Genomic DNA, 15,957 nt, shown 5'->3' with positions numbered 1-15,957 from the left:
CCCCCTCTTCTTTCAACTCCTGGTGTATTTCCGACACCTTGCCCTCCCCGACCCATACACCCGAGATCACCCTATCTTGAACTTCTTGTGCAGGGAGCAACGGGAATTCCCTCACCTGTCGCCTCACAAAAGCCCTCACCTGCATATATCTAAACGCATTTCCCGGGGGTAACTCTAACTTCTCCTCCAGTGCCCCTAGGCTCGCAAACATCCCGTCGATGAACAGGTCCCCCATTCTTCCAATCCCCGCCCGATGCCAGCTCTGGAACCCCCCGTCCATCTTCCCCGGGACAAACCGGTGGTTACCCCTGATCGGGGACCACACCGATGCTCCCATTGCACCCCGGTGCCGTCTCCACTGGCCCCAGATCCTTAGCGTTGCCGCCACCACCGGGCTTGTGGTATACTTTGTCGGCGAGAGCGGCAGCGGTGCCATCACCAACGCCCCCAGGCTCGTTCCTTTACAGGACGCCATCTCCATCCTCTTCCATGCCGCCCCCTCTCCCTCCATAACCCACTTGCGGATCATCGCCACATTTGCTGCACAGTAGTAGCTCCCCAGGTTTGGCAGCGCCAACCCTCCTTGGTCCCTACTGCGTTCCAGGAACCCTCTCCTTACTCTCGGGGTCTTATTCACCCACACAAACCCCATAATACTCCTGCCTACTCTCTTAAAAAAGGCCTTAGTGATCACGATGGGAAGGCACTGAAACACAAACAGAAACCTCGGAAGGACCACCATTTTGACCGACTGCACTCTACCCGCCAGCGAGAGCGGTAACATGTCCCATCTTTTGAAATCCTCCTCCATTTGCCCCACCAACCTCGTCAGATTCAGTTTAAGTAGGGTCCCCCAACTCCTGGCTATCTGGATCCCCAGATACCGAAAGCTCCCCTCCGCCCTCCTCAGCGGTAGGTCCCCTATCCCTCTTTCTTGGTCCCCCGCCTGTAATACAAAGAGCTCACTCTTCCCTACATTGAGCTTATAGCCCGAAAACTCCCCAAACTCCCTTAGAGTCTGCATGACCTCCACCATCCCCTCCACTGGATCCGCCACGTACAGCAACAGGTCATCCGCATATAGCGACACCCGATGCTCTTCTCCCCCTCGGACTACCCCCCTCCATTTATTAGACTCCCTCAATTACATGGCCAATGGTTCGATCGCCAATGCGAACAACAGGGGGGACAGGGGGCACCCCTGCCTCGTCCCTCGGTACAGTCGAAAGTACTCCGACCTCCGCCGGTTCGTCACTACACTCGCCATCGGGGCTCTGTAAAGGAGCTTAACCCAATTGATAAACCCTACCCCGAACCCAAACCTACGCAGCACCTCCCAGAGGTACTCCCACTCTACTCGGTCAAAGGCCTTCTCCGCGTCCATAGCTGCCACTATCTCCGCCTCTCCCTCCTCCGATGGCATCATTATCACGTTTAAGAGCCGCCGCACATTGGTGTTTAGTTGCCTGCCCTTTACAAATCCCGTCTGGTCCTCGTGGATTACCACCGGGACACAGTCCTCGATCCTCGTGGCCAGCACTTTTGCCAGCAACTTTGCATCCACATTGAGGAGCGAGATCGGCCTGTACGATCCACATTGCAGTGGGTCCTTGTCCCGATTTAGGATCAAAGCAATTGTCGCTTCCGACATTGTCGGGGGCAGGGTCCCCTCCTCTCTTGCCTCATTAAAGGTCCTCACCAGTAGCGGGGCCAACAGGTCTGCGTACTTCCTGTAGAACTCCACCGGGAATCCGTCCGGTCCCGGGGCCTTCCCCGCCTGCATGCTCCCCAAACCCTTGCTCAGCTCCTCCAACCCAATTGGTGCCCCCAAACCAGCCACCTCTTGCTCCTCCACCCTTGGGAATCTCAGCTGATCTAGGAATCGTCTCATCCCCTCTTCCCCCGCTGGGGGCTGGGATCTGTACAGCTCTTCATAAAAGGCCTTGAATACCTCGTTTATTTTCGTCGCACTCCGAACCGTGGCTCCCCTTCCATCTTTGACTCCCCCTATTTCCCTTGCTGCCATCCTCTTATGGAGCTGGTGTGCCAGCATCCGACTAGCCTTTTCCCCATACTCGTAGGTTGCCCCCTGCGCTTTCCTCCACTGTGCCTCCGCCTTCCCTGTGGTCAACAGGTCAAACTCCGTCTGGAGCCGTCGTCTTTCCCCAAGTAATCTTTCCTCCGGGGCCTCTGCGTATCTCCTGTCCACTCTCAAAATCTCCCCCACTAACCTCTCCCTTTCCATACCCTCTGTCTTCTCCCTATGAGCCCTAATGGAAATTAGCTCTCCCCTGATCACCGCCTTCAACGCCTCCCATACCACCCCCACCCGCACCTCCCCGTTGTCGTTGGCCTCCAAGTACCTTTCGATACACCCCCTCACCTTCCCACACACCACCTCGTCCGCCAGCAGTCCCACATCCAGCCGCCACAACGGGCGTTGGTCCCTCTCCTCTCCCAGCTCCAGTTCCACCGACTAGTCATCTACTTTTCTGGGCCAGTCCCGTGTCCACGCCTCCCTCACCCTCCAGTCCCCCAGAGGGGGGACCCCCGTCCCGACCACCTCTCCTGTGTCCCATTCCCTTTCGGCCAGTGCAGCAACAACCCTTTTTCCCCCCCCTGCCCCCCCCCATCCCCTCCCCCCCGCTAGACCCCTGTCTAGCTTTTTTGCTCCCCCCATGTCACTCCCGTAAGTCAGCTGACGCTGACGCCTGCTGACCCCGGCTTCCCCCGCCGTCCCATTGACCACCCCGCGTGGGAGTCTCCCAATCCATATGCATTCCTTCGTTCCCCTTCCCGCCTTTCTTCCTGCGTGCGGGAAAAAACCCTGTGCTATTCCAAAGCCCGCTCCGCCCCCTCTGGCGCAGCTCCTGTCACGGCCTTGTCGCTCTCCCCCAGCCCATGTAACCATTTCCTGCGCGTAATTGACCCCCTATATACAACAACCATCACACATCAAACCCCAAAACATCCCCCCCACCCTCACAAACCCTCAGTTAGAGTCCAACTTTTCGGCTTGTACAAAGGCCCACGCCTCCTCAGGCGTTTCAAAGTAATAGTGTTGGCACTTGTATGTGACCCACAGTCGCGCTGGCTGCAGCATTCCGAATTTCACTTCTTTCTGGTACAACGCCGCTTTGGCCCGGTTGAAACCCGCTCTCCGCTTTGCAACCTCCGTGCTCCAGTCCGGGTATATTCGGATCTCTGCATTGTCCCACTTACTGCTCCGCTCCTTCTTGGCCCATCTTAGGACCCACTCTCTGTCCGTGAACCGGTGGAACCTCACCACCATCGCCCTTGGCGGCTCATTTGCCTGGGGCTTCTTCGCCAGCACCCGATGTGCCCCGTCCAACTCCAGCGGCCTCGAAGGGGCCTTCGTGCCCATCATCGTCTCGAGCATCGTGCTCGCGTATGCCCCGGCATCAGCCCCCTCCACTCCCTCAGGGAGACCCAGGATTCGCAGATTCTTTCTCCTCGACCTGTTCTCCAGGACTTCGAGTCTTCCCGCCCACCTCTTGTGTAGCGCCTCGTTCTGCTCCACTCTCACCGCCAGGCCCACTAGCTCATCCTCGTTCTGACTGACTCTTTTCTGTACCTCCTGGATCTTAGCTTCGTGGGCCTTCTGCGTGATCCCAAGTCCTTCAATTGCCGAAAGCATAGGCGCCAACATCTCTTTGCGCATCTCCTCGCGCTGCTCCTCGAAGCAGCGCTTGATGAACTCCTGCAGCTCCCCTTTGTCCCTGGCCGCCGCCATTTTGTTTTCTTTCCCTCGCTTCTCCCGTTGCTCCAGTGCCGCTCCTTTGGCCGTTACACTTCTGGTCCGTTTCATAGAAGTTGGCAGTGTTTGCTTCACCAGTCTGCCCCAAAAAGTCTATGGAAACTCCTGAAAAGGGTCTGAGAGTCGGTTCCAGACGGGAGCTGCCGAATGCGCGACCTACTCCTCCATGGCCGCCACCGGAAGCCTCGTCCCCGCCTCTTCAATGGCCTTGGTAGATCTTTTCACAGTTGTTCCCTCTGCTGCTAGAATTCACCTTTGATAGAGTCGTCAGATTGCAGCTTTAAGCTTGCCCTTCCCCCGCCTGCATGCTGGAAGAGGCCTCTGTCTATTGCTGCAGATCAAGCCAAATCCTTCACTGTTTCTGCCAGGTCTGGCAGCCAAAAGACACAACATTCCTGGGGGACACCGTCAGGGGAATGCTGCAGTCTTCTTCCCACACCGAGAAATGTCAAACAAATGCCGTGGGGGCCCTGTAAAAGAGCCCAAAAGTCCATTCCAAGTGGGAGCTGCCGAATATGCGACCTAGCTCTGCATAGCCGCACCCGGAAGTCGTTGGAGGAGATAGTTAAAGGACTAGCAGGTATAGTTTCATAGAATTTACAGTGCAGAAGGAGACCATTTGGCCCATTGAGTCTGCACCGGCTCTTGGAAAGAGCACCTTACCCAGCCCACACCTCCACACTCTCCCCATTACCCAGTAACCCCACCCAACACTAAGGGCAATTTTGGACACTAAGGACAATTTAACATGGCCAATGCACCTGACCTGCACATCTTTGGACTGTGGGAGGAAACCGGAGCACCCGGAAGAAACCCACGCACACACGGGGAGAACGTGCAAACTCCACACGGACAGTGACCCAAACCGGGAATCGAACCTGGGACCCTGGAGCTGTGAAGCAATTGTGCTAACCACAATGCTACCGTGCTGCCCACGGTAGCATTGTGCAGTCGGGCAAGTATGCAGTCGGGCTAGGCCCCGGGGCCGGACAGCTCACCGTAGAATTTTATAAGAAGTTCTCGGAGCTACTGAGCCCACTCCTGCTAAGGACCTTTAACGAGGCAAAGGAGAGAGGAACCCTCCCCTTGATGATGTCGCAGGCATTGATCTCGCTCATTTTGAAGAGGGAGAAGGATCTGCTTCAATGTGGGTCCTACAGGCCGATATCGCTCCTGAATGTAGATGCCAAACTGCTGGCAGAAATTCTGGCTACCAGAATAGAGGACTGTGTCCCGGGCTGATGGAGGAGGACCAGACGGGTTTTGTCAAGGGCAGGCAACTGAACACAAATGTGAGGAGGGTCCTGAATATTATTATGATGCCCTCGGAGGGAGGGGACGCAGAAGTAGTGGCTGCAATGGATGCAGAGAAGGCCTTTGACAGGGTGGAGTGGGAGTACCTGTGGGAAGTGCTAGGGAGGTTTGGATTTGGGGAGGGATTCATAGGGTGGGTCAAGCTACTGCATCAGGCCCCCGTAGCGAGTGTGTCCACGAACCGGCTGAGGTTGGAGTATTTCAGGCTGCACCGAGGGACGAGGCAGGGGTGCCCCCTATCCCCGTTACTATTTTCCCTGACAATTGAGCCGTTGGCCATAGCGCTGAGGACTTCGAGGAACTGGAGGGGGCTGGTCCAGGGGCGGAGGAGCACTGGGTTTCCCTCTACGTGGCTGACCTGCTATTGTATATTTAGGACCCGCTAGAGGGGATGGGGGAGGTCATGCGGATTCTGGGGGACTTTGGGAGCTTCTTGGGGTACAAGTTGAACGTGGGGAAAAGTGAGCTGTTTGCTAGGGGTCAGGAGGAGAGACTGGAGGAGCTCCCGCTCAAGATGATGGAGAGGTGCTTTCATTATTTAGGTATACAGGTGGCTAGGAACTGGGACGCCCTGCACAGGCTCAATTTATCTCGGCTTGTAGAGCAGATGGAGGGAGACTTTAAAAGGGACATGCTCCCGCTTTCCCTGGCGGGAAGAGTGCAGACTGTGAAGATGACGGTTCTTCCCAGATTCCTGTTCGTTTTTCAGTGCCTCCCCATTTTCATCCCCAAATCCTTCTTCAAGTGGGTGAACAGGATTATCACGGGATTTGTGTGGGCAAACAAGGCCCCGCGAATCAAACGACTGTTCTTGGAGCGTAGCCGGGGGAGGGGGAGGGTTGGCACTGCCGAACTTCTGCAGCTACTATTGGGCGCCTAATGTGGCCATGATTAGGAAGTGGGTAATGGAGGGGTCGGCGTGGGGGCGGCTGGAGGCAGCGTCATGCAAAGGCACCAGCCTAGGGGCACTAGTAACAGCACCGCTGCCGTTCTCGCCGGCACGATACACCACAAGCCCAGTGGTGACGGCGGCACTGAGGGTCTGGGGTCAGTGAAGGCGGCACAGGAAGGAGGAGGGGGCCTCAGTTTTGCCCCGATATGGAACAACCATAGATTTGCTCCGGGCAAGATAGACGGGGGGTTTCAAGGCTGGCATGGGGCAGGCATTAGAAGGATGGCGGACCTGTTTATAGAGGGGGCTTTCCCGAGCTTGAAGGCACAGGAGGAGAAGTTCGGCCTGCCCCCGGGAAATGCTTTTAGATACCTCCAGGTCCGGGACTTTCTCAAAAAACAGGTGTGGACTTTTCCGCTGCTACCCCCTCGAAGGGTACATGACAGGGTAGTGTCTGGGATCTGGTAGGAGAGGGGAAGGTGTCAGACATATACCAGGAGCTGCAGGAGGCTGAGGAAGCCTCAGTGGAGGAGCTGAAGAGCAAGTGGGAGGAGCTAGGCGAGGTGCTAGATGAGGGCCTGTGGGCTGATGCCCTGGGCAGGGAGAATTCGTCCTCATCATGTGCCAGGCTGTTTAATTCAATTTAAGGTGGTGCACCGAGCTCACATGACGACGGCGAGAATGAGCAAGTTCTTTGGGGTGGAGGACAGGTGTGCGGGGAGTCCGGCGAACCATGTCCATATGTTTTGGGCATGCCCGGCGCTTAAAGAATTCTGGCAGGTCTTTGCAAGGGCTATGTCCAGGGAGCTCAGGTGGGGGAATTGTCCAGTTAATGTGTATATGCGATTTGTATAATGATAACAACCACCTAGTTTTGTTAAATATTTTTTGTTTATTTTTCTGTTATGTAAAAATTTTGGTTGAAAAAAGTTTTAATAAAAAGAGTTTTTTTAATTTGGATGTGTTTGTGTCTGGATACGGCTGCTGTATGCGGGGCTCTGTTCACTATTGTCTGCACCAACACCATGAGTTCTGGACCCTTTTGGTTGTATCGGGGTTCGAGGCAGGGCTGTCCAATGTCTCCCTTGTTGTTTGCACTCTCAAATCGAGCCATTGGCTATTGCGTTGAGGGCCTCTAATGAGTGGAGTGGGATTGTTAGAGGTGGGATGGCACACCTGGTGTCGTTACTTGCTGACGATTTATTGCTGGACATTAGGGACCCGGGGGCGTCCGTGAGGAACATTATGGGTATTTGCAGCACTTTGGCGCCTTCTCAGGTTACAAGTTAAACATGGGAAGAGTGAATATTCTGTGGTGGGTTCATCTGGGTGGGGTGCTGGATTGTGGGGACTAGTTTTCAATACCTAGGGGTCCAGATGTCGGGAGGATTGGGGGCGCCTTTGTAGGTTGAACTGTACTAGCCTGGTGGGTAGAGTTAAGGTGGACTTGCAGAGGTTGGATAGTCTCCTGCTAATGTTGGTGTCCATTCAGTTAAGATGAAGATTTTGCTGAAATCTTTATTTCAGTGTTTCTGCCCATGACATTTTTCTGAAATGTCGAGCGACTTATTTCTGGTGTTATTTTGGCAGGTAAGGACCCAAGGATTCGGCGAGGGTGTTTCAGACGGAGAGCTGGGCAAGGACCTCGCGTTGCCAAATTTGCTGTTTTATTATTGGGAGCTAACGCGGAGGTGCTGGATGGTGTGGGGACCTGGGGGTTCTCTGGATGAAGATGGAGTTGGAGTCATGTAGGGGGACATGTTTGGGGGCACTGGCAATAGCACCACTTCCATTGGCACCGTCAAAGTACTCAACGAATCCCAGGCAGCACGGTGGCGCAGTGGTTAGCATTGCTGCCTCACGGCGCCGAGGTTCCAGGTTCAATCCCGGTTCTGGGTCACTGTTCATGTGGAGTTTGCACGTTCTCCCCGTGTTTGCATAGCTTTCGCTGCCACAACCCAAAGATGTGCAGGGTAGGTGGATTGGCCACGCAAAATTGCCCCTTAATTGGAAAAAATGAATTGGGTACTCTTAAATCTTTTTTTTTAAAGTACTCAACAAATCTCGTGGTGGTGGCCACATTAAAAATATGGAGGTAACCTTGCCAGCATTTTAGGTTGGGGGCAGCTTCAAGGCTGGCTCCCATTCGTGCTAACCATCTACTTGTGCCAGCAAGGCCGAATGCCTCCTTTTGTGTGTAGAGGGACAGAGGGTTGGAGAGTGGGGGATTTATTTTTGGAGGGGCAGTTTGCTAACTTGGGAGGAACTGAAGGAGAAATTTGAGCTGGTGGACTGAGACACCTCCAGGTGTTTTTCGGGTTTTCTGGTGGTCCATCCATCTTTATTACTGGAGTGGATTCTCTGCTGCGTGGGTTCAGAGGAATGAATTTGCGGATAGAGGGAGTTGATTTTGGTGAAAGGCAAAATTGGTGCCACTACTTGAAGAGGGAGTGTGGAGTGAGGGGCTGCGGAGGGTGAATACTACGTGTGTGTGTGGTTCAAGACTGAGCCTTATTCAGTTAAGAGGTGGTGTTTCAGACACACCTCACAAAAGCAAGGATGAGCTGTTTTTTTGAGGGGGTAGAGGATAGGTGCAAACACTGTTCAAGGGGGCTCACACACCACACATGTTCTGGCCCTGCTCTAAGCTGGTGGGCTTCTGGAAGTCCATTTTGGATACCATGTTGGTGATCCTAAATATGGGGGCAAGAAACCTGCCCCCAAGCAGCTATGTTTGGGTTTTTTGATGTCCCAGAGCTGCGGGGACAGATATCTTGGCCTTTGGCTTGTTGGTGGCAGGGAGGGTTCTGTTGGATTGGAGGTTGTTAATGACACCAAGTGCCTTGGTGAGACTAGGGGATTTGATGGAATATTTGCACCTCAAGGTCTGTTACACCGTGAGGGGGTCGATTGACGATGGTGGCCGTTTATATTGTATGTCAGAGTTAGTCACTGTTTTGGGGGAAAGAGGGGTGGGTGGCTAGGGTGGGGTGGGTTCATTTTGTTTTTCTTGTATTCTTTTTAAAGGTGGTTAATTTTGCATAAAATGCTAATACCTTAAAACATTTTCAAAAATGTTCCCCTCCAAGCCACTCACCATCCTGACTTGGAACTACATTCGCTGTTCATTCACTATCCCTGGATCAAAACATTGGAACTCCCTTCTGCACAGCATTGATGGACTGCAGCTGTAAATCAATTTTTAGAAATCTCCAGCAATGCACAATTGACAAGTGGAGTGTGTACACCTGTGCAGAAGACAAGAGAGAGAAAGCTATACAGTAACAATATAGTAAATCCAGGTTTAGTGGAACTTTTTTTTAAACTTGCTTCATTATGGTCCCACATGCTATTGGCATTTTCTTACTGGAACAAATTCCAGCTGTGAACACTCCCCGCCGTTTGGTATGAATGAAAGCCAAGACGGAGAAGCTGGCTTTACTCTGCACCTCTTACAAAACGTGTACAGCAGTGACACCACTCAGACGTTCCTTGGGGGAATAATTTCCTGCACTTTTAGCCATTGAATTAAGGTTCAGCCCATCAGATTTAACTACTTCCTCTTCACAAAATGCAGCAGACACACAATTTTCCACAGTATATTTATTATGGTGCTACATCATAGGTGAACACTTGTTTCATAATTCTCATCTTTATTTTTCAAAATAATGCAAACATTTACATAACTCTTAGGCTTGAAGGAATAGTCCTTAACTCAGGGCCAGTCTTCTCTGCTCCAAAACGTCAGTGTTCCCCTGCATCTTCATAGCCAGTGGGCAGAGGGTTAGCATGGGAATTGTGGAAGAGAGAGTGAGTCCCATCACCCCAAGGGAATGGCTGTGGATGGAATAGTAAAAATGTACATTAGTAAGACTGTACCAGAAGAAATTCAAACCAACTTCACATTTTAAATGTCTGCAGTCCCATTATAATCAGTTTGACTACTTAGTATCATAGGTCTGATAAGATAACCCAACCTGCTCTTAAGTATTTGTATTTTACATGTACGAGGTTGCATTTCACAGATACAGGATTGTTTTATGATCTCATGTATAAAGGATTTGGATTTAATCAATCAAAGGAAGGCTGACAATGTTGATACTTTACTATTGAACTTAGTGTACATGCATAATCCATTACTTCATAAACAGCAAAAAATTCTCTCACTATTAACAGTCCTTGAAATTTTATACAAACTTACTTTGCTCCTGATGCGGAGATGCTCATACGCAACAAACTCTGTTCTCTCATGGGCGTGCTGCTGCGCCTTCAGGTAGCAGTTCAACATACAGACACTTACGCCGGGAATAGCAACAACAAAGCTCAGGATCTTCCACATGCGTGCTGCAAGAAGCAAAATAAACACATGTTATAATCGTGGACACAATACATTTAACCTTTTACACATTCAGGATGTGTCATTACAAATCAAAGTTCATTTTGTAATGTTAATCCAAAAGCAGAATCAAACTGACATGATAGAGATATGACAATCTCACACTGTTTCTGTTTGACAAAGCATGCAATAAAATGTCTAGGGATGACGGGACTGTCATATGAAGAGAGATTGTTCTCGCTGGAGTTCAGACGAATGAGGGGGAGATCTCGTAGAGACTTATAAAATTCTAACAGGACTAGGCAGGGTAGATACAGGGAAGATGTTACCAATGATGGGTGTGCCCAGAACCAGGGGTCACAGTCTGAGTATTCAGGGTAAACCATTTCAGACAGAGATGAGGAGACATTTCTCCACCCAAAGTGTGGCGAGTCTGTGGAATTCATTACCACAGGGAGTAGTTGATGCTAAAGCATTGAATATATTCAAGAGGCGGCTAGATATATCACTTGCAGAGAATGGGATCAAAGCAGGATTAGGCTATTAAGTTGGATGATCAGCCATGATCGTGATAAATGGTGGAGCGGGCTCGAAGGGCCCCCTCCTGCTCCTATCTTTGTATGTATGCCAAACAATGTTTCAAGTTACAGAGGGACATAGATAAGCTGCAGCGCTGGGCTGAGAGGTGGCAAATGGAGTTTAATGCAGAAAGGTGTGACGTGATTCATTTTGGAAGGAATAACAGGAAGACAGAGTACTGGGCGAATGGTAAGATCCTTGGCAGTGTGGATGAGCAGAGAGATCTCGGTGTCCATGTACATAGATCCCTGAAAGTTGCCACCCAGGTTGAGAGGGTTGTTAAGAAGGCGTACAGTGTGTTAACTTTTATTGGTAGAGGGATTGAGTTTCGGAGCCAATGAGGTCATGTTGCAGCTGTACAAAACTCTGGTGCGGCTGCATTTGGAGTATTGCATTCAATTCTGGTCGCCGCATTATAGGAAGGATGTGGAAGCATTGGAAAGGGTGCAGAGGAGATTTACCAGAATGTTGCCTGGTATGGAGGGAAGATCTTATGAGGAAAGGCTGAGGGACTTGAGGCTGTTTTCGTTAAGAGAGAAGAAGGTTAAGAGGTGACTTAATTGAGGCATACAAGATGACTGGATAGGGTGGACAGTGAGAGCCTTTTTCCTCGGATGGTGATGTCTAGCATGAGGGGACATAGCTTTAAATTGAGGGGAGATAGATATAGGACAGATGTCAGAGGTAGGTTCTTTACTCCGAGAGTAGTAAGGGCGTGGAATGCTCTGCCTGCAACAGTAGTGGACTCGCCAACACCAAGGGCATTCAAATGATCATTGGATAGACATATGGACGATAAGGGAATAGTGTAGGTGGGCTTTAGAGTGGTTTCACAGGCCGGCGCAACATCGAGGGCCGATGGGCCTGTACTGCGCTGTAATGTTCTATGTAAACAATACCAGTGCAACTTGTAGGTATTTTAATATATCTCTCTGGATTTTAATGTTTAGAGTGGGGATACCTGCCCCCTAACATATAAGATTTTACCACTGAAAGAGCAACATTGCAGAGCTCACAAGGGCAGAAGAACCTAATTCCACTGCTGCCTCACAGCACTGAGGACCCGGGTTCGATCCCGGCCTGGGTCACTGTCCTTGTGGAGTTTGCACATTCTCCCAGTGTTTGTGTGGGTCTCACCCCGACAACCAAAGATGTGCAGGATAGGTAGACTGGCCACGCCAAATTGCCCCTTAATTAGGTACTCTTAAAAAATTTTTTTTTTAAATAATTTGGGCTACTATAGTGGTACAAACAAACCAATGAGAACTTCTGGACTCGGCAATACAAGGGAGGGTCATGGAAATTTCAAAAAGCAGCACATGAAAGAATGGGAATTACAGCACAGAAGGTCCAGCTATGATTTACAAGCAGAGATAATCTTTGGGAGGCCCGATCAAGACAGTGAGCCATCCTGCATCAAGTCTCCTAATGGAGTTCGTTCTTCCCCATTCTAACCACCCCCATCTCGAGCCCAAAAAAGAACTCTAGGATTGCTCAAAATATTAGGGTTGTAACTTTCGCAGCAAAGGAAGGTGAAGACAAATTAGACTCTCATCCCAGTCATTGGTAACAAATGTGAACTCTTATAATTCAGTGCAGGACTGCAATAAATGAATTTAAAAGGTGTTTTAATTATTCTGACCATAATCTTGAGCGCACACTAATACAACCTCGCCTCAACCTCGTTCCTTCGTTACAGGACTTGGATTGGATTGGATTTGTTTATTGTCACGTGTACCGAGGTACAGTGAAAAGTATTTTTCTGCCAGCAGCTCAACAGATCATTAAATACAAGGGAAGAAAAGAAAATACATAATAGGGCAACATAACACTGCATTCTACGCGCAGATAATTTGATAAAATAACCTGAAGCGTCGCAAAAGTACTTGCCTTTGAGGACATTAGAATTTAATTTGTGTGCTGGGGTACAAATCTGCCGTTATAATTGCGGGAGGGTTGACAACAGTCATACTAATGGCAAGTGGCGCAGGGCTGGGCCCGGGGACTTCACGAATCCATCTCAACCAGGGCCGCAGTTAAAGAGTGAGCGGAGCCGGGAGCTTCCCCTCGCCGACTGGACTGGAGACCCGAGATTGGCAGCAGCGACAGAAGCCAGGGAATCGGTACCCGCGGCCGGTACCGATGGGCAGCAGGGCCCGGGGCCGGAAAGGCCCAGGATGGTGCCAAGGTCACAGCCGCTTGTCCCCACCACCACGCCGGCCCAATCTGGGCCGCACAACCAGGCGTCCGAACCCTCGCCGCCAAAACGCCGAGCCCGTGCTTACACGCCTGGTGTTCCTCGCCGCCGGCCGCGGCCGACAGCTGCCGAGCGGAGCTGAAACCCCGGCGGAGAAGCCGACCCCAAACCGCCGCCATCTTGTCAGAATGCAGTGCGCAGGCGCGGCGATCGCCCGGCTAACCGTCAGCCGCGCGGTTGGGGGCAAAGGTCACACAGTAAAACAAAATTAATTTTATTATCAGCCCGAGGAAAGGTTCTATATGCAGTATCAGTGTCCTTGCTATGGTCCATTTAGATTTCTACCAGTTTCTGTTCTTTGAATCTGTGCGTAGGGGGGCGGGGCCAGGATGGAGGCGGGGCCGGTGTAAAGGGGGCGGGGCCAGGCCAAAGGCGGGAACGGGCTGAAGGGACGGGACCAGAGTGAAGGGGCGCCAGAGTGAAGGGGCGGGGCATCCAAGGCTTCAGCATGAGGAACTTCATAACAAATGTCTGTGCAATGTGCTGCCCTTGGAGTCTGCTTTCTTTCCCTGACTCTCCTAACTGCCCATTATCCTATCGTCCAGGCCATTGGCCTCCCGTTTTCCCACCATTTCCGCCACACCCAGACTAATTCCAGCATCACACACATCTTCCTTTTCAGCATTTCCAAGGAACCATTCTCTCTGCGAGACTCTGATCCACCCCTCCGTCATCCCCAACATTTTAAAAAGAAATTTTAAATATCCAATTTTTTTTCTTCCAATTAAGGGGCAATTTAGCACAGCCAATCAACCTACCCTACACATCTTTGGGTTGTGGGCGTGAGACCCATGCTGCCACAGGGAGAATGCAAACTCCACATGGACAGTGACACAGGACTGGGATCGAACCCGGGTACTCGGCACCGTGAGGCTGCAGTGCTTTAAAAAAAAAAAATTTTGCATACCCAATTCATTTCTTCCAATAAGGGGCAATTTAGCGGGGCCAATCCACCTACCCTGCACATCTTTGGGTTGTGGGGGTGAAACCCACGCAAACATGGGGAGAATGTGCATTCTCCACATGGACAGTGACCCAGAGCCGGGATCGAACTTGGGACCTCGGCACCGTGAGGCAGTAGTGATAACCACGGAGCTGCCCCTACATCTGCCCTTTTACCTTCTCCTTTCCCACCACTAAGGGTCTCAAACGCTCCTTTCAGCTGAATTGACAACTTATACTTTTCCCAATTTAGTGTCAGTAGAAGCAAGAAGGAACAAACAGCTGAATCAGAGCACCACTATCGAGGATGGTGTCCCAGGGAGAAGGACACAGGAGGGGCCAGGAGAAAGTCCCAGTCAGGGGAGAGCTGCGAGGAACAGACTTGAAGTGAAGTGGGCTTGAGAGACACCCTGAGGATGGAAGTGAATGGTCTTATTAGTGACAGACAGCATGGTTTTGTATGAGGGAGGTCATGTCTCACTAATTTGATTGAATTTTTTGAGGAGGTGACAAAAATGATTGACGAGAGAAGGGCTGTGGATGTTGTCTACATGGACTTTAGTAAAGCATTTGGCAAGGTCCTTTATGGCAGCCTGGTGAAAAAGATTAGATCACATGGGGGTCGGGGTGAACTAGCTGGATGGATCCAGAACTGGCTTGGTTATAGAAAACAGGGTAGCAGTGGAAGCGGGTTTTTCCGAGTGGAGGTTGTAACTAGTGGTGTTCCGCAGGGCTCACTACTGGGACCTCTGCTCTTTGTAATATATATAAATGACTTGGAAGAAAACGTAGCGGATCTGATTAGCAGGTTTGCGGATGATACTAAGATTGCAGGAGTTGCGGATAATGATGAAGATTTTCAGAGAATACAGCAGGATATAGATAGGCTGCAAAATTGAGCAGAGAATGGCAGATGGAATTTAACCTGGACAACTGCGAGGTGATGCATTTTGGTAGATCCAATTCAGGTGGGAGCTATAAAAACAATGAGAGAACATTCAGGAGCATGGACACACAGATCTGGGCGTGCAGGTCCACAGGTCCTTAAAAGTGGCAGCACAGGTGGAAATGGTGTAAAGCAAGCATATGGCATGCTTTCGTTCATCGGACGGGGTATCGAGTATAAAAGCTTGACAATTATGTCACAATTATATAGAACGTTTGTTAGGCCACATTTGGAATACTGTGTCCAATTCTGGTCACCTCACTACCGGAAGGACGTGGAGGCATTGGAGAGAGTACAGAAAAGGTTTACCAGGATGCTGCCTGGTATTAGCTATGAGAAGAGATTGAATAAACTGGGATTGTTCTCCCTAGAGAGACAGCGTCTTGAGGGACGACTTGATAGAAGTTTATAAAATTATTAGGGGTATAGATAGGGTGAACAGTTGGAGGCTTTTTCCCAGGGCGGAAATGACAAATTACAAGAGGGCACAAGTTCAAGGTGAGGGGGAACAGGTTCAGTGGAGATGTGTGGGAGACGTTTATTACACAGAGGGTGGTGGCGGCCTGGAATGCACTGCCAAGTGAGGTAGTTGTGGCAGATACGTTAGCAACCTTTAAGACTTGTCTGGATAGGCACATGAACAGACGGGGTCTAGAAGGATCCAGGCGGTTGGTCTAGATAGGACACGTGATCGGCGCAGGCTTGGAGGGCCGAAGGGCCTGTTGATGTGCTGTATTGTTCTTTGATCCGACGAGGTAGCCGGAGGTTAGTCACTCCTTACTGCGGGCCTTATGGCGCAGTGGTGTTCTGCTTAGCACGGCCACAAGAATTAGAATTGAGACATTTCTGGACCAGGAACCAAAGTCCTTTTTCCACATTTATCAAATCATTATTTATTGCTAATATTTGGTAA

General features: G+C 50.8%; 1 protein-coding gene across 1 annotated transcript; it reads right to left on the bottom strand.

The window, feature by feature from the left end:
- Positions 1–9,572: 9,572 nt before the first annotated feature.
- On the bottom strand, positions 9,573–13,353 carry LOC140409234 (cytochrome c oxidase subunit 6A1, mitochondrial-like). The gene is made up of 3 exons (XM_072497550.1): positions 13,185–13,353; positions 10,186–10,328; positions 9,573–9,821 (listed from the first exon to the last, which is right to left on the bottom strand). Exons 1-3 carry the CDS (start codon positions 13,273–13,275, stop codon positions 9,729–9,731), a joined length of 327 nt encoding a protein of 108 aa, XP_072353651.1. The 5' UTR covers positions 13,276–13,353; the 3' UTR covers positions 9,573–9,728.
- Between the last annotated feature and the right edge of the window lie 2,604 nt (positions 13,354–15,957).

Source organism: Scyliorhinus torazame, chromosome 1 (assembly GCF_047496885.1).
Source record: "Scyliorhinus torazame isolate Kashiwa2021f chromosome 1, sScyTor2.1, whole genome shotgun sequence".
Lineage (NCBI taxonomy): Eukaryota > Metazoa > Chordata > Chondrichthyes > Carcharhiniformes > Scyliorhinidae > Scyliorhinus > Scyliorhinus torazame.
The sequence above is the reverse complement of the archived record's forward strand: the minus strand, read 5'-3'. Positions and strand labels throughout refer to the sequence as shown.